The sequence below is a fragment of the Phaseolus vulgaris genome, chromosome 8, assembly GCF_051622355.1.
Source record: "Phaseolus vulgaris cultivar YP4 chromosome 8, ASM5162235v1, whole genome shotgun sequence".
NCBI classification, from domain to species: Eukaryota; Viridiplantae; Streptophyta; class Magnoliopsida; order Fabales; family Fabaceae; genus Phaseolus; species Phaseolus vulgaris.
Genome location: NC_143505.1, coordinates 58,542,003 through 58,565,915, shown reverse-complemented (window position 1 = coordinate 58,565,915; position 23,913 = coordinate 58,542,003). Strand labels below are relative to the sequence as shown.

The following is a 23,913-nucleotide window of genomic DNA, read 5'->3' as shown; positions in this document are numbered from 1 at the left end:
TGATTTATAATGAATCGATAATAAATGATATAATAAACTTAAATAAATTTATTAAATAAATTTTAATATCATATGAAAAAGTGAATTTAAGTATAATTTATTATCATAAAATTGGTATAATTTATTTATTTTTGCAAAATCAAGTAAACATTATTTTTAGTCTATTTAAGATTTTCAAGAGATACTTTAAAATCACGTTTAAATTGTATTTTGACTTCACTCTTGTTCAGATAAGGAAACTAAAATCACCTACACATTGTAATTTAGATGTTTCAAATTATAATAGCTTTTTAAAGGTAGATTTTCCTTACATGAACATGACTTGTTTGTGAAAAAAAGAGTACAAGAATGATGGTTTTAGTCAATTTAAGTAACAAATACAAAAGAATTTTATATTTCAATTCGACCAAAATCAAGTTTTAACTTGAGCTTTAATTAGTGGGATACTTGTTATAACTTATATAAGATAATTTAATTTTTAGAAAAGCATAGCGTTTAATTACATTGTGCATTGAGTAGCATTTGTGCCTCCAAAACACAACCAATTTACCAAAATCATTGACGCATGCATGCATGCAGTGGAAAACTGTGAAAGACACTAACCGATTTCTAGGGAAGGTTCAAACACACAAAAATAAGTTTAGTTAAGCTTTAATCCCTTCAAAAATTTGTAATTTTTTTATTTTATTTTTAATGAGTTAATTCGTATAACATTTTTCTTTACCAAACAATCTTGCATCATTTTTGTTTAACATATTTTGGGAGAAACAAAGTTTTAGAATCAAATCAGTAAGATGTATAACAATGTTGTCATACACTATACCAAACATTATATTATAATTAAATTTCTATAATGAATCTACAATTTGAAGGATACAAAAAATTAGAACATGTATAAATGGATTAAGATTTCATCATGCAAGACAATAATACTAAATGGTTTGTTAATTATATTTGTGATAGGTGGGGTGCATTCTCCCACAACAAGAAAACAATACCCATTTGAATTGAATTGTATACTCTTATAAATATTCTCGATTATTTTCATATTAATTAATTTTTCAAAAAACCTATGCATGCATGCATGAAAAGTATATCTCTGCCCAAAGGAAACGATGATCAGAGTATCTTTTCAGTCTGAAATATGGAATTCTGAGAGCTCAAAAATAGTGAATCACATGGATCAAAATCAGAGCTGTGAATTCAACCTAATCTCAATGGATTAAGCCAACACATTTTTGGGCTTATCCGGATTGTGTCACATGTAATTGTTCTAACTTAGTCCATTATATGAGTCTTCAACAAGTCACTGATTTTAAAATATAATATATAAAAAATTCATAAAAAAATTAACATAGGAATAATAAGTTAATATAGTATGGTTCATGGAGAAGTCTAGAAAAAGATGCCTAACTTTCACTCTATTTTCTACCAATTCAATAATCAATTCCAATTCAATCAAATATTTTTTTTTGACATTTGAGCCCACACTAATTCCAGTTTCATAATTTTTCAATAAATGGACCTTTACTCTAGCATAAGAAATTTTAATTTTTTTTATAAAAGTTTAATTGTTAAGTATTATAGATTTTAACTAATGTTCTGTTTATGTGAGTGTAAATGTTTGATTTTATAGCTTTTAAGAATTTTTTTAAATGTTATTTAAAATTTTAAAATTTAGTTTAGAATTCATTTAAAGCTGTTTTTTTCAGTTATTATTATTTTTAAATTCAATTTAGAAATTATTTAAATGCTTGGATCTAAGAAAATTATTTTATAACATCGTGAAATAGAAACTAATTTTAGAAATAAAAATTAATTAGTTGCTATAGTGACTAAATTAGAAATCATTTTAGACACTAAAAAATTTTAGTTTCTAAATTAATTTATATTATTGTTAAATGATTTCTAAATTAGTATCTAATTAGTAACCAAAGTTTTAACTACTAATTATTTAGATTATAAATTTGGTAACAAAAACTTTGATGGCTAATTAGATATAAGTTAGAAACCATTTAATAATAACATAAATTAATTTAGAAATCAAAATTTTTTTAGTGTCTAAAATAGTTTTTACTTTAGTCACTATAGCAACTAATTACTTTTTAAAAAAAAAAAAATTTCTATGGCATGATTTTTTTTTAGTGAAAGAATACAATAAGTAAAATATTTTGAAAATCTTTTGAAGAAAAAAAACTAGATGGAATCATGCAAACAATTTCAATCTTTACCTTATCTTCCACATTTTCTTCTCTTCCATTTAATTTATAATTCATTTGGATAAAAAAAATAAAAAGGAAGAAAAAAAAAATAGATTGTGAGAGAGTGAAAGATGACTTAAAAAGTTAGTAGTAGATGTGATCAATGTAATAATTTTTTTTTTATATATATCTAAAAGATAATTTTTAAAGTTACAAACGTAGTTGAAAAGCACACCCAGATGATATTATTACTCCTTATTTCCCTTATTTTAATTCAAGCCATCATCGTATCAGAGTTGGCTAAAAACTAAAACAGCAAATTCTAATACAATGAGAAAAACCAGTAACAAGGCAGCACCACCATTCACTGCCATGAGGCAAACCAAGCATTCATAGTTCATTAATCAAGTCCTGACATCTTCCTGAAGTGAAGAACAAACTGGTAGACCTTCTCTGGGTCTGGCAGAACTTTGGCAACAGATTCCCTTTGCAAACACCTCTTAATCCAAGCTGAGAACTTTGGTGAATGGTCTTCAATTTTGAAGTCCCCAAACTTCTCATAGGCAAAAAACCAAGCTGAATGAGAAATGGCTATGATGTCCACATACCCAAAGCCATCACCACCAAAATACTCCTTCTCCCCAAGAGCTTCCTCAAGATGCTTCAAAACTTCAATGAAGTCCCTAGTCGCCACTTCTCTCTCTTCTCCATTGCTTGCCCACACGCTCCTCCCAGTTTCAAACACCTTCCATGCATACAAGTAACCATCCATAATCATATACACACACAAACAAATTTCAGCACACAGTGAGAATGAGGCAACTAACCTTTTTGTCGATGTAATCAACCCAGAATCTGGCTTGGGCACGATCATAAGCACAAGTTGGAAGCAGGGATTTGGAAGGCCAGACTTCATCAATGTAGCTAACTATGATAGCAGATTCGGCAATAGGTTTGCCATTGTGCAATAGCACAGGAACTCTTTGATGAATGGGATTTGACTTCAGGAGAAGTTCACTCTTTGCCCCAAACAAATCCTCTTCACTGTCTACATGCTTCACCCCTTTCTCTTCCAAAGCAATTTTCACTCTAGCACAAAAGGGGCTAGCCCAGAAGTCTAAAATCTCAACCTGGTCACCCTTTGACATGATATCTTCTTGAATCTGATTTCTTTCCTTTCTTTTGCTTGTTATTTGTTCCGAGGTGACAAGAAAATGTGAGGGAAGTGTAGATTTATAGTGAACAATTATACTAGATGAAGTCTTTGGAATGTTCACAATGCCTACAATGTTATTAGCTTCGTGTAACTCACAATGTTACTATAATCTTCTTGTAAGTGTAAATTTCTGTGTTTTGGTTTCAACAGCCTTTTGGGAGATGTCACTGAAAATTTGGCGTGGGGTGGGAATGGACGTAGTATCAAATGGCCGGCAGAAGGTTAAGTAGTTTTTTTATCAACAATATAAGGTTAAAAGGGTTAAGTAGTTATATAATTTTTATAACTTAAAATGCTTAAATCCATTTTGTTTCCTATACTTTCATAAATATGTAATTTTAATCTCTATAAAATCTAAACATAGACTCAGTTCTCCAAATTTTTATAATTAAACAATTAATCTAATAATTAATATATAATTTAATTGCTTATAAAGAATATTACATGGTTACAAAAACTATTTCAACGACTCCTTTACATAAGATATTATTAATGAATTTGACAATTAATTTAATTTAATATATATATATATATATAATTCTCTGATTTGGTGTATATAAATTATCTGCCTATTTAAGACACCAAATAAAAAAATATTAAAATATACTGAAAAAGAAAGTTTTGGTGCGGGTTAAATATTAAAGTTTGCATGAATTATTTTATGCTTTAACATAAATTTTTCAGCTTTAAAAATAACAACGAATAGGCCTCTCACACCACTATACTCCAGTCTTTCTATTAACCACGATGAAACCGTCTGTTAAACCAAATATTGTAAATGCTTCAATCTTGGCCATGTCAAATTCAATCAATGACAAAAAATATTTCTTAGTGATAAAGACTATTGTTAGCATTTCTCTTTGCATAATTAATTGACTAACAGTTCAAAAATAAAGGCATACTTTGCTTAATTACAGAAAAATTGGACAACCCAAAATTTTGTGACGCAAAGGGAAATACAGAACTGAAACAGCCAATTTTGCAGGGAAACAGCAGTAACATTAATTGGAGTTAAAAAAAAATCGATCTGTCAACAATTACTACACTCTGCACTGGAAAATAGCAATCGAATTATGAAATAAATACGATAAGAAACCGTTTTGTACATTTTATATACAAAAAAAAATTGCACCTTCTGATTTTTTTCTAGTAAATCTATACCCAACAAAACTAAATTTATCCCTATTGCACGGCATTGGCATTAACTTTTAAGCATACGCACATATGAAGAAAATACTCAGGATTCACAAAGTTGTTAACCACCCAAGAAAAAGGTATATCTAAAACTGGTTCTATCCCTTGAATGCGAACAAATTTGATTTCAGCAATCTCAGCTGCGTTGCAAGATGACCCGGGATCAGATGATCTTTCTCCCTCTTCTCCACTTTGGTTAATGTTTGTATTTCCTTCAATTACAAAGGAATTTTCCGGAAAAAACTCGGGTAATATTCTTTTAACCGCATCATTTAAACTAAAGTATTTACCTGCACGCAACAGACAAATATATCAGTTGAATTGTAGTAAAGTAAAGATTATGCTAACAATAAAATGACAATTTCGATTAATTGCAATCAATTTAAGCAGAGACAGAGGAATGGCAAAGGATGCATGGACACTTCAATACAAGCCATACCCATGAGAGACACCTGCAGACACTCTGAATACAACTAGCTGGCATTTTACAATTTTTTCACTTCTATATTTTGAATTTTTCTACCTTTATAGATGAAAATATCACAATAATTAGAGAAAAAAAATGACTAGTAAAAATATCATATTTCACCCAATATAAGAAAATCCCAAATTTCCTCGCTTTTTGAAACACATTTTACAAAATCTCAGATTTCATAAAATTATTCACTTTTGAATCTTTCAAATCATTTCATAACCCAAATTTGTCCAAAACCATCAAATATTTGCGTATAAAATATGAACGTAAGGGCATTAAGAAGAACAAAAATACTATTAGCAGACCAAAATCATACATTAATCATTATAAAGGAACAAAAAAATGCAATTAACCGTTCAGCAAGAGACGTGTTCTTGTGATAGATGTAGTTACATTATGTATGTTACGTTGCATCCACGACATGAGATCTGCGTTTTTATGATAAATGTATACAAGTTATATATGGTATCCTATGATAGTTAAAGGTTGTCACGTCATATTCTATTTGTATCCAAACTTTCTAAACTAATGCATGTTTATCTCTAGTGTGCACTAAGTATCAAATTGTTTAAATCTCGACTCCCATCCCCAAGAGAGAAAAAACTCTGGCAGTAACTAAAATCGTGACAGAAGATATAGTGTTAACAAAAATATTTAAGCACGTTTTTAGACATTCTGATTGACATAAGTTTTAACTGTACATATTTAAGCACGTTTTTATGAATTTCCATTGGTGAACAGAATCTTTCTCTAAAGTGGGCAATAAACCTCAAAATACACCAATTTAGAGCCTAATCTCGTAATAACGCAAATTATTCATAATTTTTTCCGAAAATTAGCAATTTACTTTCAAAAGATGTAAGCTCGCTTTAATTTTATTATTTCCCCAATGTAGCCTGTGGCATTCAATCAATACAGGTGTCAAGCACTTCAGAGGTTCATATGCCTCCAGTGACCGAGATAGGAGCTATACCACTTCTGCTACTTGGACAATAAATAATTGACAGATCTTAATAAATCATGAACTGTTTTGGTAGCAAATAAAAAGAAGTTTGTGTGGATGTACGTTATTTTGCAGCAACTTGGTTAACAAATACAATAATTGTAAACATGTTTCTTCCATTAATCTGAGATAAAAGATAGTTTGCTATCAAGGCCGGGGATTGTTTGAATTGATAATCAAGGAAACTGAGATTTGAGTTTTATTATCTTCTCTACGCTTTCCCTTTTTCAAGTTATCCTTTAAGAGAATATAATATTAGCTTAATTAATTATATTTTCTGTTCACTTCAAATAATAACACGTAAATATTCATTTGTGTGATCAAGACACAGCCGAATTCAATCAAGATGTAAGCAAAAAATAAGGTGAACAGAGACATGATATAAGCACAAGCACAATGATCACACAAACCCCGTGAAAGGAAGATTAATGATTTATATAAACCACCATACTAAATGACTCAACACCTAACAAGTGTCTAAAACTTCCATAACGTAAAGAAAAGCCCCCAGAAAAGTAGCATTTAGGTCTACCAACTATTACTAAGTTACTAACATAATCTTTTCTCACCAAAGATGAGAACTGTCAGGTAAGGCAATACGCCAGATAAATATGCTGTGGATAGCAGCAACCAATGGTGCAAGCATGGCATCTCTCGGTGCAACCACCATGAAAACATCCATGCATGGAGAGTTTACCATGCTTCAGTATGCTTATTATTCATCTTATTACTCTATAGTATATTCTTTGTATTTTCCTTACTTTATCTGTCCTTTCCATACATTATATGTCTTGTATTCTTTTTTTGTCTCAGCTAATTGCTCTTCAATTCATTTTTAACTCGTTTTTTTTACAAAACTGTATTCTTTGGCTTTTTATTACTAAGTTCTCAGGACACAACATGCGAGCAAATCCTCAGCTGTGGTTCTCTGTTCTTTTCCATTTTAGTCCATACATTTGAGCCTCATTCGCACTATTGATAAATTGCCTTTAATGATTGGTTATTTTTTCCTAAAAGGAAACATTTATTATTTTGTTATAGCTCCTGATATAAAATACTAGGTCCTTTTATTTAGTTTTTATGTGTTTGTTATTTTTTTTCTCTAACATAACTGTCCTCCTTTCCCCATTACCCACTACTCCATCCTTCACAAAACTATGGCTGATTTTGCCCTGACACCATCACCCATCATGCACCATTGGCAACATGACAACTATTCTCATACAAGAAAAAAAGAAGAAAAACCATAGAAATCAATCAATTTAGAAGTTACAAAAGGGGATTCCCTACAAGACACGACTTACCATCTTCCTTATGAAGCTCAACAGGACGATTGATATATGAGACTTTGTCCCAATTATCAATTTGAGGAGCATCTTCAAAATCATCAAACTCCTCATTGACTGTCCATAGATATAAACGAACAGGAATCCTACCTACAAAAGACAGATGTTAACCGCAAAAAATAAGTTTATCAAGAGGCATTGGTAAACATGCTCATATACAGTATTACAGTTTTAAGTACAATTAGAAATTAAAGATAAAAATAAGAAAGAATCAAGTAAAACAAAGTAGTCTAAGTGATAGCTCTCAACCTTTACATATGATCACACCATACATATATCGTTTTTAAAAGGGCAAGTTGAAAGCCCATAACGCACTCAGAATTGGGTTAATCCACTTTGTAAATGTTCAAAAGATCCATGAGGAAAGAGACTACTCGCCTGTGCTAGGAATTTTGAATTTACAGATAATAAGAGTAATCTTTATAGAAAAAGAACGAAATATTATCAAAAAGAAACGAGGGTGTAGACATGAAAACTTCCATAAAGAAGAGGAAAAAATACAGCAAGCCAAATTGGCACACAAACTAGTACATGTTGCTCACCAGTTTTAACTTGTCCAGTAACATCAGCATCCCCTGTACTTTGTGGAGATTTAATCAAGACTGAACTAACATTTTCAGTATATTCATCTTCAGATGTTCCAAGCTTAAGCTTAGATGCTACCCGCCGATAAATTTCTAAATTACCTGCAATGCAAATGAGTGCTGACTTTTGACACAAGTCTAAGATCAAAGGGCAACAAAACAAAACAAAAGAAAAGATGAAATACTGGACAGAATGTAAAGTCGATCAAATTATCCTAACCCACTCCATCCACTCTCACACTGATAACCGACTATGACACAAGTGCAACTGCACAAATGATAGATGAACACTCAAAAATATTCAACAATGGTCCCTTGCTCATTTTTTACCGTGGGTGTCAGAATAACGAGACAATTATATCAGCATTCACTATAATATTAATAAAACTATCAAATTATAATGTTTTTTTAATACTGTACAAGAATAAATGCTAGGAACACACTCCCTCATTGGTCAGAATTTGTTGGAAAACCCAAAATTTTGTGGATCTCACATTAATGAAGCTCTGCTAATTTTTGTAGATTTCAACAAGTTATAATTACAATGAAAGTGCTAGAAAGTGTGTTAATAACACTTCCCATTATATAATATAATAAATAAACAAAATAGAACATAAAAAATAATTAAATGATAGCTATTAAAATAATTAAAAAATATATTGCGCCTTTTCATAACGCAAAATAAATACTATATAGCAGTTGTGTATATTTAAATTCACATTGTTCTTTCTAATATTTATATGCATAAAATAACACAGCACCAAATTCCCAATGTTGTATATCAATCACCTAACACTAGACAAAATGAAAACTTGAACTGTAATTCAATGTGCATCAACACACTCATAATGTTTGAGATGAGATACCCGAGTTTGGCCTATTCACAAGTGAAACCAAGCTTTATTGAACAACCCTTGGCTATCCCAAACAAACCAACCTCAAGCTTGATAAATGATAACCTCAGGTTCAATTCTAATCTGACCCAGATTACATTTGTGACCTTATCTAGATTCCTGAAAATTACAAAGAATTGGCTTGCATTGCCTCATTCACCAGCAGAAGAAAAATGAAGGAAATAAGTATGCATGCAATGTAACCATCCATTGGTGGGGTCAGACTATTAAAAATAACCAATTTGCCTTTATGTTTACTAAATATAGAATGAATGTGAAGCTTTTGCGGGAACAAACTTCGCAACAGAAATTTATCATCCACCTTGCTAACTCATATTGAATTGCCACCAAAATAACTATGGGGCCTCTTAAACAGCACTACCAGCACACAAACAAGAGTAAGTCAGTAACTCAACAATCACACTACTTGAAAATAATTGCACTATATCTATAACAGGAACTGGATCATAAATGTAAAGAAACATTTAAAGAGCAGGAAATTGTATTTATATTTATATATTATTTATATCATATTCTCTCTCATCTGGTTCTGAATCAAAGTGACAATTTGAAAAGAATTGCAAATGAAGTATCGCTCTTTCTCTCGCTCTATTCCCTCAAATTAACTATCAGTAACAAAAACCAACTGAGGTCCTACGTTTTATATTTATCCTATTTTGCTTAACATTCACATGCTAACAATCTATTTGATTGAAATAACTAAAAGTCCTATCATCCACCTCCCAACATTTTACAGGTAGAACATAAAATCACACAAGGGAATCCCAAAGAGAAACAGAATACCAGATTTATTATTAGGTAATTAACAACTGTACCATTTAAAACAGAGCTCCAGAGCTCCACCTGATCAGGTTGAGACATGTTCATGACATTTTTGCTATTCCCATTTATTACATATGCAGCCTGCATCAAAATTAAAATTCAGGTAGTGACAGTGAAAATTTAACATCTCACATGCATTGCCAATGGGACAAAAAATAACAAGTTTTGGGGACTTAAAATTGAATGAATGCAATATCCCACTTCCCTACCAACGGTCCTACACAACCAAATTTAGCTGGAATATCCCCTGCTCTGCAAGTTAGTGCACTAACTGCTGCTTCTTTTGGATTCTAGTCTAACTTAGAGATTAAGGTTTGGTAGCAAAACATAGCCGGTGACTTTATTAGCCTATGAATTAAGAAAGTTGTGGATAGTCAGAAAAGGAACACAACATGGAGGGTTTATTCTAGAAGGAACAAGAAGGGCCTTGTGGAGAGCCAGATAACTGAGGTTGAAAAAGTAGATGGGGATGGGGGATCATGTGATAAAAGGGAAATATAGTAAGCAGAGAGAATAATAGGGGGTCAGTTGTGGGAAATCATAGTTTATTATGTATTTTGCAGGGAAGAGAAAACTTTCTCCAAGGAGATTAGGCTCTGGTTTCTTTTTTTACTTCTATAATAGCCCTTGAGCTCTCTTCAATTCAATAAAACTAATCTCATTGAGAATTTATTTTCTGGATTCCCATCACCTTAGCATATTATTACTAAATACCTATTTTGACCCGCTACTGAGATCAAAGATCTCTTCACTTACAATAACATTACTAATTTTATCATAAATGCATATTGAGTAGTAGTAAATAATATCAGTTGTTCCAAGGTGTGGGAGACCTGAAAACAACATAGCTTTGATGAGAGAACTCCTAATTTTGAAAGGTGCAGTGGGTTCTATCTAGGATATTCCAGAAAACCCAAACAATACATTAACTTTTATCATTAAAGCACACTTTATAGCAGTCAAACAACAAACTAACTTGGTCCATAAACATCATACCAATCCAGCAAAAACAAACCACTATTACCTTAACAAATCCTCAATAAGTCTTCAATTTAATCAAGTTCCAATATTTTCCTTACTATCCTATACCAATAAACCATGTCTCAGACTCAGGTGAGATCTGTTTAAAGCTTCATATAAACAAATATGACAAGAATCTGACTTGATCAATCGAAATAACACCAAATGCATATGTTTGAGGGCATAAGCACCTTCTTTGAAAAGCTTAACTGGCATGAAGCATCATGTTATAAATCAATAAAGTACCATCATAAAGGCAGGAACACATAAAGCAGATATCACACAACTGACCTCTTTCAGTGAGTTAATAAAGCTCCACTTTACACTATCTTCACCTTCACAAGGAAGCAATACATTACTTGGATATCCTCTAAAGTGTACCTATAAATCAATCAGAGGGTACAGAAATTGAGATCGAATATAGCTGAACATGTGGAAAGATTATTTCTACAAGGGCCACTAAAATGTCAGTAGTAAATCAATCCTAATTTCTTTAAGCACTCTTACTTTTATTTGCTTCCCCTAGTTAAGGCTCTTTCTTTGTTTCTTCAATAACAACACCAAGAGATGAATTGGAAAGAAATCTAAAAGGTAGCCTTCACAGGACATAGGGCTACAATCACATGAATATATGAAACTCGGAATTTAATTTCTATGAAGTCATCCAATAGGATTTCCTGTATCGTCACAACATCCTAATTATTAATATCATGAGGCAGCAAGAAGAGTTCCTATTGGATGCTGGTTTTTTTCAAAAAAAGATTACACTAACAGCAACATACGGATTAAACTCTACTCAAAATATGGAATAAACTACAGATGCTTTACTTAAGAGAAAAAAAAATGTCATCCAATCACAAACCAACGTCGTAATAAGATAATTTTAATAAATTTTACAACAACTACCTTAAAGTCATACCGACAATGATTTTAACCTAGGAGTTCATAGCCACTAAAATTAAACTGTCGTGTTAAACTTGCTTCCTGCAATCAAAATCTAAATGAGCCAATTCCTACCGAACAAACTAAACAGACGAAACAAAATGAAATTCCAACAGAAAATGATAGGTAGGTCAAATTGACTAAACAGAAAAACCAAAACAAAATCAGAAAGTAATTACCGTTAAATTCCACGGTCTCTCCGGCTCCACGCACAGAAGATCAAAAAGAACACCGGTGGGTATATACCTGCACAAGGCATAAAAATAAAAATAAAAACAATCAGCGCAATGCGATAATGGAAAAACAGCGAGAGAATGCATTGTATTGTAATCGCACCACTTGAGAGGGAGGCCTTTGTAGTCAAACCAAACGGCGTCAAGTCCAGGGGGAAGCGTGCTGCTGAAGTGAGGCTTTACGAGCGAAATCAACAGAGGCAAGTACCCTATCCGAGGGGCCAACACCTGAAAACGAAACGAAGCGATTAATTGAGTGAGATGAAAAACCCTACGGAAAAAAGGAAGAGTGTGGCGCGAGAAGAATACGAGAGCGGGTGGAGGAGGAGGGAGAGTGGTGACTTCAGATTCGTGGAGGTGAATCTGCAGAGGAATTGCCCCTTCCCACACCTGCTTCTGCGCCGAGCTCATCTCTTTCAGATCTCTTTCTATTTCTCTCTCACTCTCTCTACTTTTAACTTCATTCGCTCCACTTCTTCTACCACTTTCATCAGATCGCTCACCTTGCCTTTTCCGTTAAGTTTCTCACTCATCTTTTACAACAAACAAAATTTTAGAATTTCTTATACAATATTTAGAGATAGAAAATACTATATTTTAACTTTACATTATTATCTAATTACAATTTATTATTTATACTAAATATTTATTTTTATAATATAAAATTACATTAAAAATATTAGACTTTTTAAATAAATATTGTGGAATCTGATAAATAAATGTGGCTATCTTAGTCTAGAGTTTTTTTATTTTATTTTATTTTATTTTATTCTTGTTGATACAGACAAAGTTCAAAACTTGAGTGAGTTTGATACGTATGAATTTAGTCACTGTTGAACTTTTTTTTTATTCTTACATTTAAACACCTTTGTTTTAATAGATTGGATATTTTATCTATAATTATATATATATAGTTATATATATAGAGGATTTTTTATTTTTATTTTTTTTATGTTTATCAATTTTATCTTTATATTAATATTTATTGTTTTATTTTAGACATTTCAGTGATTTTATTATTTTTTAAATATTTAATAAATAACTAATTATTTTTTAAATATTTAATAAATAACTAATTATTTTTATAATTAATTAAAAACTGTTTTATTTTATTTTTAAAATTTATATTTTATCATTTTATTAAAAACAATTACTAATTTTAAATTTTGAATATGTAACAGTTTATTAACTAACTTTTTTTCCATATTTTTATTTTACTCCTTTTTATTAAATTGATTAACTTTTCATTTATTTTTATTTATTTATTCTATTAAATTAAGAATTATTGTTATAATAATATTATAATTTAAAAAATGTTAACAATAAAAATAAAAAAATACAGACATTCTGTATTTTCGCTAGTATTTATAATTCGTATTACTTATGCTTTGAAAGGAAAAAATATATATACTTTGTAGCACGTTTTCTCATTTAACTGTTCGTATTTTTCAAGTTTCTTTTATTCATCAAGTTTTCTTTTTATACGTTTTACTGTTACCTTTCAAAACAAATTCTACATTTTATCAACTTACTTTTTATTTTTCCACGTGTCACCGTCATATTGGTAATAAATTGACATCATTTTTGTAAAAAATTACAACAACACCGTATAAGTTTATATCGTATATCATGATTTTGTTTCATATGTAACAAAATGGTAAAATGTGTAAAAATGAAAGAAGTAGTAAAATATGGGCGAAACTTAAATGGCAAAATGATGATAGTAGGATGATAAATAGTGTAGTCCTTACTAACCTTACAAATTAACTTCAAATGTTTAATAAATAAATAAAAAATACCTCATTTTAAGAGCTTTTAATTTTTAAGTTATAAAGTACTTTTCTAAATTATAAGTTATAAGAAACTTCTTATAGTTTATAAATTATAAACTATTACTTTTACCTTATAGATCATTTTTTATTATTTTTAATTTCAATTTATTTATAATAATAATAATAATAATATGTTTTAATATTATGGATATAAATAATTATTATATATTTTTTTAATTTTATGAAATTCAAATTAAAAAATATTATATAAAATTTGTATACAACGAAAATTGTAAAAATATATATAACTCATTTTAAAAACATATACAATTTTTAAAAATAAAAATACTATCAAATTTAACCAAAAAGAATCATTATTTTAAAAAATGAAAAATTATGATTAAAGAATAATATATTTTTATTTAGAAATATAAATTTCAATTATATAATATAACTAATCATATTGTTTTATATCATTTTATATTTACTAACTAATTTATTAGTTGTTCTTATCGAAGAGTGCAACTCGTTGTTGAGGATTGCGTGTTTTTCAAAAAACGAGCTTTTAGTTGGATTTCGATGAGATTGAGAGATCCACCTGCAAAAGACTCTCACGATGTTTAAGTCCGTAGGAGTACAAATATGATAAAGATAAATTCTTAACATGAAACTACGAGTAAAAGTATAAAATACAGTTCTGTATGTGAGACAAGATAAATTGTACATTCTGAAAAGTTAATATTTATAGATTAATCACGTGGTATCATCTGAGTAATCATTACGAGTCATTTAGATTAGTCATATAATTGTTATTCATAATATTTAATACTCATTAATTAAATTGTTTTATTTATAAAGGACATTGAGCTCTTTAGAGTCATTTAAAGATATATAGAGTCACTTGAGCTCTTTAACATACATTGTACGTTTATTTACAGTAATTTTAGTCTATCCTATCTCATTTAACAAAGAAGTATTGTTACTTAAATTTGATATAGATTACAAAACATGTTTGCTATCCATATCAGTGTTTAAATGAATGAAAACAATAATCATTTCATGAGTACAGTGAAACTATTTATTAATTAATTTATTCTCAATTATCTATTCTCATCTTTCTTACATAATCTTTTAGTAGTTAAGTCATTAGTATAAATTAAGTGTTTTTAAGTTAAACTTTATAAAATGTTATAAATTAGTTTTATTTCTAATTAAAATAAGATCTCCAACTATTATATAAGAATTTATAAGAGTAAGTATTTTAAATGAAAAGACTTTAATAAATAATTGAAAAACACATTTTAAACTATATCATAAGTGAACTATTCATGTTAATGAACAGCACACTTTCTTTTTCTTTATATGCCAAACTTTTATTCTTTGACTTTTCTTTATATGCCAATCTTTTATTGTTTGACTTTTCTTTATATGCCAATCTTTTATTGTTTAACTTAAGAAATGGGAAAATAGTCCCTAAACTGATATTCATTGTGAAGGTGAAATATATACCATAAATTTGTTAATTTTTATAATAATGATAGTTATGTTTAATATAATTTTTATAAGATTGTATTAGAGCGTATAAAAATTAGATTACAATACATGTTAAATGCTTGAGAAATGCTTTTTATCCTCATTGCAGTGGCAGTGACACCTGCAACGTAACACAAAAACATACCCATAAACGAAAAAAAAAAAAAAAACCTCACTAGTTAACAAAAGTACCAGATTCAAGCAAAATGTCACACAACACTCACAATCATTGGCACCAGTTTTTGAATCCGACGGTACCGTGTTGTTGTTGTTGTAGTATTATGTGAGCAATTTCAAATTACCCCGTGTTCAGATTTTACTTCTTGTCGAATTGAATCTCGCTTCTGCTGTTATCACGTTCCCATCACAATATCTCCTTCAAATTCTTCAATCCCAAGCCACTCACAACCCCCCACCAACTTTCTCTCCGACCCTTTTCCGAAGTCGGAGAAAAGTTTTGTTTTTTCCTCAGATCTCAGGTTTTCCCTTCACGGGTCGTTCCAAAAACCAAAACCCCACATGTGAGTTTCAGAGGGATCTGGGAATAATAAAGCGGGCAATGTTAGGTGCGGTGCAGTTGGGGTTGTTGGCGGCGTGTGTGGTTCTCTTTGTGCCTATGGGTATGGCGGGGTGGCACTTGAGTCGCAACAAGGTTCTCTTCTTCAGTGGCGCACTTTTCATCACTCTCGCTGTTGGGGTTCACCTCACACCTTATTTTCCTTCGGTTTCTGATTTCGTCACGTCGGTTTCCACTTCTTCTGTTAATGTTGTCGTGGACGATCGCGCTTCATGTGTTTCGTTGCTTCATGAAATTGTCTGGGAGGTGAGGCTGAGGGGGTTTGACTTTGACCCTATGAATAACAATTCCGTGAACTACGAAAAGTCTTGGTCTTGGAAGAGATCGGATTCTGTTGAGTCGTGTGAGTTTCAGAGGCTTAATCGGCACGACGTTTCGGTTTTGCTTAATGGGTCTTGGGTCGTGGTGGCGGGGGATTCGCAAGCTCGAATCTTTGCGCTTTCGTTGTTGAGTTTGGTTCTGGACCCAGAAGGTATGGAATCTGTTAAAGGGTCTTTGTTCAAGCGGCATAGTGATTATCACACTGAGGTAGATGAGATGGGGATGATGTTGGATTTCATGTGGGCACCTTACGTCACCAATTTGACTAGTTTGGTTGCGGGGTTCAAGAGGAATCGTGTTTATCCTGATCTTCTGGTGATGGGTTCTGGTTTGTGGCACATGCTGCACTTCGTGAATGCTTCGGATTATGGTGTGTCTTTGGAGATTTTGAGGAGTTCCGTGACTTCACTGTTGCCTGTGTCCTCCGAATTTGGCAATGATGAGTCTGTGGCGGTTAGATCGCCACACTTGTTTTGGCTAGGGATGCCAACTTTGGTGAACTCCATGTTGAATACAAAGGAGAAGAAGGAGAAGATGACTGATCTAGTGCGGGGAGAATATGAGAGAGAGGTTAAGAGAAGTGGCATGCTGAGGCAGTTTGAGGGTCCACTTCAACTACTGGATATTGGGTCACTGAGTTGGAATTGTGGGATCAGGTGTACAGATGATGGGATGCATTATGATGGGATTGTTTATGAAGCTGGGGTTCATGTTATGTTGAATGCATTGCTTATTGAATCTCATCAGAAGATATGAAGTTTGTAGCATTGGTTTGGTTCCCCTTAGATGTGATCACCTCAGCTGCCTCCACTGGGATGTATACGGTAGGACTCTCCAACGATTTTGATTAATAGAAGTTGAGTTCTTCCACCATAGCTTGCGATTTTTGCCTGGTTTCCTTCCAAGGCATTAGATTCATTTAGTTTTAGAGTGATTATCATTGTTATAGTATATACCAAATTTGGAATTCTCTTTGTTTCTTTCTTTTTCCTGTTTTACTGTATGCTAACAGCTCATGTATTAGTCACAAAAATTGGAAACTCAAGTTTCTGTACAAACAGTTCACACATGCTTTTAACCAAATTTAATTGGGATTCTTTTGTGCTTTTTATATAAATATCTTTTAGGCTAACTAGAATGTAGTGACATGTTGATGTATAATGCTTTCCGTTTGTTTATTCTTTTGACTAATTTTTTTAGATGTGTCATGGTGGAGCAGATTAATTGATTGTTGAGCACAACCACGAAACCATTGTTTGATTTCTTCATGGATTGGTATAATTAATAGGGATGCGGTTTAATGTTTTTCCTTCTGTTTGTAAGACAAAATTCTGTTGACATAAGTAGATCACCTCAGGTCTTAACAGGTCCTGTTTCATTTGACACCAGTTTCGAAGCTCTTTACCCTTTTGTTGCTCAAGTGTATGATTATCAATGGGCTATAATTTGTTAAAATTAAAACTTTAATGACCATTCATTAGTTTATTAGGGTTATACGACAAAAAGTTCCAATTATGCATTTTAAAGCAAGTCTGAACCCAACTAACCCGTTTTTAATACGAATAGGACTTTTAGATGGCTTAGGCCTGTCAACAGAGCGCAGAACAGTTTAGTCATTTGCTGTTGAGGGAAGGGAAAACTTGAACATGTGTTGAGTTTGAAGGGCCCCAGTTTTTGCATTCAGCTGTAGTAAGTTCAGTAGGGTTAAATTAAAGCACTGAGAAGTCACACTAGTACATACATAAATGTATTCAACAAAAAATCTCATAAAAATTAGGCAGTTACAGTAGAAATCATTTCAGTAGTAAAATTTAAGACAAGTTTGAAGGTAGCAGGATAACATGTCTTGTGAGAGCCTTACAAAAATTTACATTGCAAGAGTTTTTGTTGTTGACCAACAAGGAATGTATATATATATTTTTTTTTCATACAAAACTTCCTAATATAATAAATGAAAAGGTACAGCGTCCCATTGACAACCTTGCAAACCACCAAATCATCTGCTATCTACAGTCTTCTAGAAAACCAAAAGAATAAAAATGTAGAAAGAAAAGCACTATCGGGGTAAAATTTTTTGGGGAAGGAGAACGGTCCCTTGAAACAAGATCACATGAATCCAATGAGCTTTCAATTTCAAGTCTCAAATTGCTTGCCTTCAAAGGTTTGTCCAAAGGTCCAATCCTTGGGAGCAACATTGTAAGACGTAACAATTTTCTCATCACTAGAAGTAACTTCGAACGCAAGGGGTTGATTCTGCAGCAATGCATTTACATGCCAATTTTGCCCCCAATTCCGACCCATGGAGAGCCAACCCGTTCTTGACCCTTTAACCTTCACAGCCAGTATGTCTCCATGACCAGCAACATTGCTGATCAGCACCGAAATGAAGATTCCAGAACCAGTAACAGTAAATCGCATCCCTCCTTCCTTCCTACATTTTATCCTGCATCCAACACATCACAACATTCAAAATAGAATTTAATTCAAATTTAATCACAACGCAAAAAAAATAAAAATATAGTCACCTACAATAGCTAATAAATCGAATTAACTAGGCAGACCCGAACCCGATTAAATGCAAGACATGAAAATTTTAATTTGAATTAAACTTAAGCCTTCTGACCAGTACTGATTATGGCTAAGCTTAGCCCCAAATAAACCAGAAGAACCAAATTTTCACCAAACTCAAACTTCATTTTAAAAGTTTTGAATCCATTATTATTTATCAACGCATTACAATCTGCGACCCACGTCATGCTGGGTAGGCCATTTTTTTTCCATCACTATCATCTAAGCAATTTGTCACCACCATCATTTACTTCAAAGATATTGTGATTTCGAAGGAGCTGGGGGAAAAATTAATAATACACTCTAATTTTTTTTATGCTAACACATTATTCAGTATAATAATTTAAAGCATTCCTAAAATTCTGTGAGCCGACTTTCTCTTTGAAGAGTAAACAATTTATGGTGTAATAAAAGACTTTCGTCATCCAGTCACAAAGTGGTTAATATGATAAATTTGTTTTTGCCATAACACACTTAAAATTCATAACATCTACTTACAGTGACATTGCACAAAAATTAAACTCATTAATAAATGCCATTCTCGATCTTACAATTTTCAATAAATAACAAGTGTGTTACAGGTCCTTGTCGTGAGCCAAAATTTTAAACACTATTTCTATAATTAACTGAAAATTTATTGAAGTTTACCAACACTTGTGCATTATACTAGTTTTTTAATCAGTCGATTTAGAAGCTTTCAATAAATTCCTCAGGGAAGGTTAGAAAGATCATACAAAAGAAACGTTGTTAGAAATGCTCAAGTGTAAAGTACAAAATTAAAGCTGAAAACAAACATCAGCATGCATAATTGATGTATAGAGTAATGATCTGCAAGAAATTTGGAGTACCTGCGGTACTGTACGGGCATGTTGCCGGCTTTCCAAATGGCGATCTTTTCAAAGGCTTCGATGGGGAGAACGAAGTGTTTGTTGGGAGGGTTACAGTGGCCACCGCCATCGGAGGTGAACCCGTAGTTGGGGGCGCAGAAGTTCGTGGCCGTGACGATGATGGAGGTGCCGGGGATGCACCACCGGTTGTCGTCCACGCAGCGCAGCTCGAAGCATGCGCCGCAGATCTGGCCGCGTTCGAACAGCGTCTCGCTGAGGCCCACGGTGGCCATGCCGTAGCCGCCCTTGACGAGGTCTCCGTAGCCGCAGGCGCCGCCCACCGCGTCGCGAGGATCCGCAGCGGCGTAGTAGGTGGCGTGCGCGGATCGCCACTCGGCGAACTCCGGCGAAGCTTGCAGAGAGGGCGGAGAGTAGGAGGAAGAGGAGGAGTAGTGAGCGGAGACGAGCGTAAGGAGAATGGACAGTGTGAATGGTGCTGCGGCAACTGCGAATGGTGACATTTCCGTTTGAACACTCTGAAACCGAAGCAAAAGAGTTTGAGTGTGGGTTCCTTTGATTTCAACCGACAACACCACACTCACTCTACTTTCCCTTTCCCTTTTCCTTCTTTACTTACTCTCCCCAAATTACTTTTCTTTTTTCTATTATTATCTACGAATATACTTCTTCTTAAATGGTATATCCATATCGGATACCCGTATTCGTGTCGACACTCGTAGGATACTTATCGGTGAAGTGTAATTCAAATGTATAAATACAATAACTTTTTAAAAACTCAAATTTATTGTATAATTTTTTATTATGATTATAAAAATAAGAACAAATTCTTTTGAACCAATAATAAAAATATATTCATGCTCCCAAAAGAATTTGGGACATACTTTTCCACATAAATATTTATTTTCAATTTATATAGTTCAAAATTATATAATATATATCTGTATCCCCATATCTTATATTTTAGATATTATACGTATCTCCGTGTCGTATCAGTGTCTGTATCCATACATGTGCTACATAAATTATTATATAACTTAATCATATTTCTTAACTTATTTCCAATCATTCTAATAGTAGCCGACACTGTTGAAAACAATTCTGATGCCTAAGTCCCCACTAAAACTCAATTAGTTTTTCTCTTAATTATAAAGGTTTAAGTTCTAAAGACAGATCTTAAAAAAAATTAACACTAACACACTACTTAGTTTAACTTTTTGTCTAACCAGTCAAAAAGAAAGTAAACATTCATCATTATACGTTATGTAAAACCAAAAAATATTTGCTTAAAAATTTATGGACAAAGGCCCAACTATGGGGCCTGTTAAAGAAATATTTGCTTAAAAAAAACTTCATTAGAGAGTCATAAATAAACAATACAAATAATTCTCATATTCTATATTTATAAAATATCTAAAAGATGTTAGTTTCTGCATTCAACCTGGTATGAATTGGTAAAGGAAAAAATGTATTTGATATGATGCTTTAACTTAACATGTAAGATTGTGAATTCTTATTCCATAAACATTTTATTTTTCTGAAACCCTACCTAAGGTAGATACTAGATTTTGTTGATGATTCATTGGGGTTGTGGTATTTGATAAAAGGGGGCAAGTACTTGACTAAGAAAGCTGAGTTGAGAGGAAGCAATAATGAAAATGATGATTGTATGAATGATGTGAGTTTAGTAATAATGTTTAGGAATCTGATTTAACAATCCACTGGAAGAAGCAAGTGTGATCTGCATTTTGAAGGCTACAATTCCTTCCAACCTACAACACATGCCCCCTTATAACCCATTCATGAATAAAGGTTAGAAAATGACCCATGAAAAGGAAAAGGGACAATAATAAAAAACAAAATGGAGAAGGGTGTTAACGTTAAGTTACCCAAGACATAAAGTACTAGGATAAGCATATCACAATATATTTAAAATCAAATAGCGTTTTAGAAGCACGGTTTGTTTAAATACAAAACAGCACCACTCTTAATTTCATACAAAACTATAAAAAAATTAGCAAAGTACATGTTAATTTCATTGTATAGCTTTAATGTTCATTTTTCGTCCACAATTACATTACACAAGTATTTAATTTAAATACTTAAAATTATTAAAAGAAATTAATTTTGAGAAAAAGCATAAAATCGGTTTTAAAATATAAAAATTAATAAATCATATATCAAATATCATTATAATTATATAACTGAAATTTATCTGCAAGATATTGTCACTTTTTATTAAGTTTTTTGTTAGTATCTCGCTTTGAATTTTGAATTTTGAGCTTTTTTCTTTTCTATTTGTCTTTATATATAATTTTGATATTCTGATTTATGTTACATTCAGAATTATAAAAAAAATTGTTTGTGTTTTTTTAATTGTATTCTTTCTTCTCCATTTCTCTGTTTTTTTTTTAACCTTTTTGTCCTTTTTTTTCTTATGTTTCATGATAAAATCTAATATGAGAAGATATTGTGTTAAAAAAATTGTATGTGGACCTTGTCATTTAGAAAAACAACATAAGTTGTATTTTCCTTTAAACAAATCTTCTGATGACAATCCTTTTTATTTTAGAATTCTAAGATTTATAAAACATTCATCATGTCAGGCATTTTCTTTTCTTCTAACTTTATTCAGTTGAAAAGCTTCAATGATTTTAATTGGGTTTATGGTGGTGTAACAAACTTCGTTATGTCACTTAATTTTGAATTTTCTCCAAAGATTCTTTGATATCATAGAAAATTAAGAAATAAAGGACCGTGTATATATAGTTCTTCATCCAAAGCGGAATATATATAGAGCTTTTGCAACCATTACATATGAATTATAGTGTTTTGATCTACCATTTTGATGATCTGCATATCACTCCCTACTTTGTATCTAGTTTATACTGTGATAATCAAGCAACAAGACATATTACAACAAATTCCAACTTCCATGAGTGAACAAAACATATTGACATTGATTATGTAAAAGAGAATCTTCAATTTTAGTTGTCTCACTTTTTGCCCATACGAACATGTACTTGTATAGACAAAGTGAGTCTATATAGTACTTGAAAATAGTTGTACAATTGTTGATGTGTCGGTTGCCTTCTCGCTCCTCACTCCTCACTCCAAGTCTTCTCCTTTAATTGTTGGTGCTCAATCATGGTTGACTTGAAAAAGGTACTCTAACGATCAAGTAAGTACTATGTGTTAATAGTATATAGTGATAAATTGATTAAACCGTACCTTACACCTTTGTAGAAGGTTTATTTATAGTGTTTAGTCATGGATCTTTGTTGTGATAGACCAAATCTATCAAATATAAGTTGTTAACTTATTTATAGCATGATCCCTAATTTATAGGAAAATATATTGATATATATGGAGAATGTATAATAAATCAATATCTTTCACTAAATCATTGTTAGCTAATTTTTCAGGAATGTCACCCGAATTCAGTGGGATATGATCATGATTTGTAAGGAGTTCTCATAACTATCATTGCTATAATTTATTAAGTACCTTAAATGTATTTTGATGCGATCGGTTATCGAGACTAAACAACAGACTCGTCCAGTACCGACCGGCAGAGAATCACTGATCAACAAACTGATCTCTTACTAAAATTCTTGATCGCAAAATTAATAGAAAAATGGTTTTTAAACTAGGAATGTTGAATATACATTCTCCCGTCTGAGAGAATATATTGAATTTTCTGTTATTATCCTGCTAGACTTGGAGTCTTTTTATTTTATTTTTTTATTTGTCTTTATATACGATGCTGTACTCTAGTTTACATTACATTCAAAATAATGAAACTTTATTTATGTGTTTTTTTGTTCTTTCTTCTTTATCTCTATTGAAACTTTGTGTTATGTGTTTTTTTGTTCTTTCTTGTCTGTCTCTATTTTTTCCTTTTTGTCCTATCTTTCTTTCTTATATTTCATGAGAAAATCTAATACTCTTTTTTACAAGAACTAAATTTATTAAGTTTGGTGGGTGGTATTAATTTATATTTTGTTTAGTAAGACTCTTCTATTTGTCAATTACTTTTACATCTTTTTTATCTATTAGGGAAAGAATAACTTCATCTCCTACTCTTAAATTTTTTGGTTAGTTATCTTCCACTCATTTAGAAATGAACTTTTCAAATCTATGCAGATTACCTCGTTTAGAAATTGAGTTTCTTATTATTTTTCGAAAAGAATGAGGTGAGTCAAAAAAAGGTTAATGAGTGGAAGATGTTATAATCCATTGTTTGACTACCCCTGTAGAGTTGATTTTTTTTCTGTCAATGGCCCAGTACTGCATTGCATAGATCTCCTTTTGTGACAGAAAGAAGTTTTCCTTTTTTTTAAACCT

The 23,913-nt window shown here is 31.7% G+C and overlaps 4 protein-coding genes across 7 annotated transcripts; 1 reads left to right on the top strand and 3 right to left on the bottom strand.

Annotated features, from left to right (window-relative positions):
* Positions 1-2,423: 2,423 nt before the first annotated feature.
* LOC137824397 (putative glutathione S-transferase) lies at positions 2,424-3,614 on the bottom strand. The gene is made up of 2 exons (XM_068630031.2): positions 3,029-3,614; positions 2,424-2,946 (listed from the first exon to the last, which is right to left on the bottom strand). The coding sequence occupies exons 1-2, from the start codon at positions 3,347-3,349 to the stop codon at positions 2,602-2,604; spliced, it is 666 nt and encodes a 221-aa protein (XP_068486132.1). The 5' UTR covers positions 3,350-3,614; the 3' UTR covers positions 2,424-2,601.
* Positions 3,615-4,465: 851 nt separating this feature from the next.
* APG5 (autophagy protein Apg5 family) lies at positions 4,466-12,497 on the bottom strand. Of its 4 annotated transcripts, none has more exons than XM_090294280.1 (9): positions 12,260-12,456; positions 12,054-12,178; positions 11,897-11,963; positions 11,067-11,156; positions 10,780-10,984; positions 9,749-9,836; positions 7,978-8,121; positions 7,394-7,525; positions 4,466-4,901 (listed from the first exon to the last, which is right to left on the bottom strand). In XM_090294280.1, the coding sequence occupies exons 6-9, from the start codon at positions 9,798-9,800 to the stop codon at positions 4,600-4,602; spliced, it is 630 nt and encodes a 209-aa protein (XP_090150406.1). In that variant the 5' UTR covers positions 9,801-9,836; positions 10,780-10,984; positions 11,067-11,156; positions 11,897-11,963; positions 12,054-12,178; positions 12,260-12,456; the 3' UTR covers positions 4,466-4,599. The 4 variants fall into 4 exon arrangements, with proteins under 4 accessions (XP_090150406.1, XP_090150404.1, XP_068489378.1 ...); XM_090294278.1 differs by having other exon boundaries at positions 10,780-10,838; positions 12,260-12,442; XM_068633277.2 differs by lacking the exon at positions 10,780-10,984 and having other exon boundaries at positions 12,260-12,497.
* A 2,842-nt stretch (positions 12,498-15,339) lies between these two features.
* LOC137827064 (Pmr5/Cas1p GDSL/SGNH-like acyl-esterase family protein) lies at positions 15,340-17,270 on the top strand. The gene has a single exon (XM_068633275.2). The coding sequence runs from the start codon at positions 15,815-15,817 to the stop codon at positions 16,907-16,909; it is 1,095 nt and encodes a 364-aa protein (XP_068489376.1). The 5' UTR covers positions 15,340-15,814; the 3' UTR covers positions 16,910-17,270.
* Positions 17,271-17,963: 693 nt separating this feature from the next.
* EXPA13 (expansin A13) lies at positions 17,964-20,247 on the bottom strand. Its single transcript, XM_068633276.2, has 2 exons — positions 19,570-20,247; positions 17,964-18,596 (listed from the first exon to the last, which is right to left on the bottom strand). The coding sequence occupies exons 1-2, from the start codon at positions 20,067-20,069 to the stop codon at positions 18,287-18,289; spliced, it is 810 nt and encodes a 269-aa protein (XP_068489377.2). The 5' UTR covers positions 20,070-20,247; the 3' UTR covers positions 17,964-18,286.
* Between the last annotated feature and the right edge of the window lie 3,666 nt (positions 20,248-23,913).

What these genes read in the sequence shown, in the direction of transcription:
- LOC137824397 (XM_068630031.2), bottom strand. Translation starts at nt 3,349, where the DNA reads ATGTCAAAGGGTGACCAGGTTGAGATTTTAGACTTCTGGGCTAGCCCC. An exon ending in TTGATTACATCGACAAAAAG is followed by an intron (nt 2,947 to 3,028) that starts GTTAGTTGCCTC and finishes TATGCATGGAAG; the next exon opens with GTGTTTGAAACTGGGAGGAG.
- APG5 (XM_068633277.2), bottom strand. Translation starts at nt 12,361, where the DNA reads ATGAGCTCGGCGCAGAAGCAGGTGTGGGAAGGGGCAATTCCTCTGCAG. An exon ending in AGAGACCGTGGAATTTAACG is followed by an intron (nt 11,157 to 11,896) that starts GTAATTACTTTC and finishes ATTGATTTATAG; the next exon opens with GTACACTTTAGAGGATATCC. An exon ending in TACTGGACAAGTTAAAACTG is followed by an intron (nt 7,526 to 7,977) that starts GTGAGCAACATG and finishes TGTCTTTTGTAG; the next exon opens with GTAGGATTCCTGTTCGTTTA.
- LOC137827064 (XM_068633275.2), top strand. Translation starts at nt 15,815, where the DNA reads ATGTTAGGTGCGGTGCAGTTGGGGTTGTTGGCGGCGTGTGTGGTTCTC.
- EXPA13 (XM_068633276.2), bottom strand. Translation starts at nt 20,069, where the DNA reads ATGTCACCATTCGCAGTTGCCGCAGCACCATTCACACTGTCCATTCTC. An exon ending in ATGCCCGTACAGTACCGCAG is followed by an intron (nt 18,597 to 19,569) that starts GTACTCCAAATT and finishes TGTTGGATGCAG; the next exon opens with GATAAAATGTAGGAAGGAAG.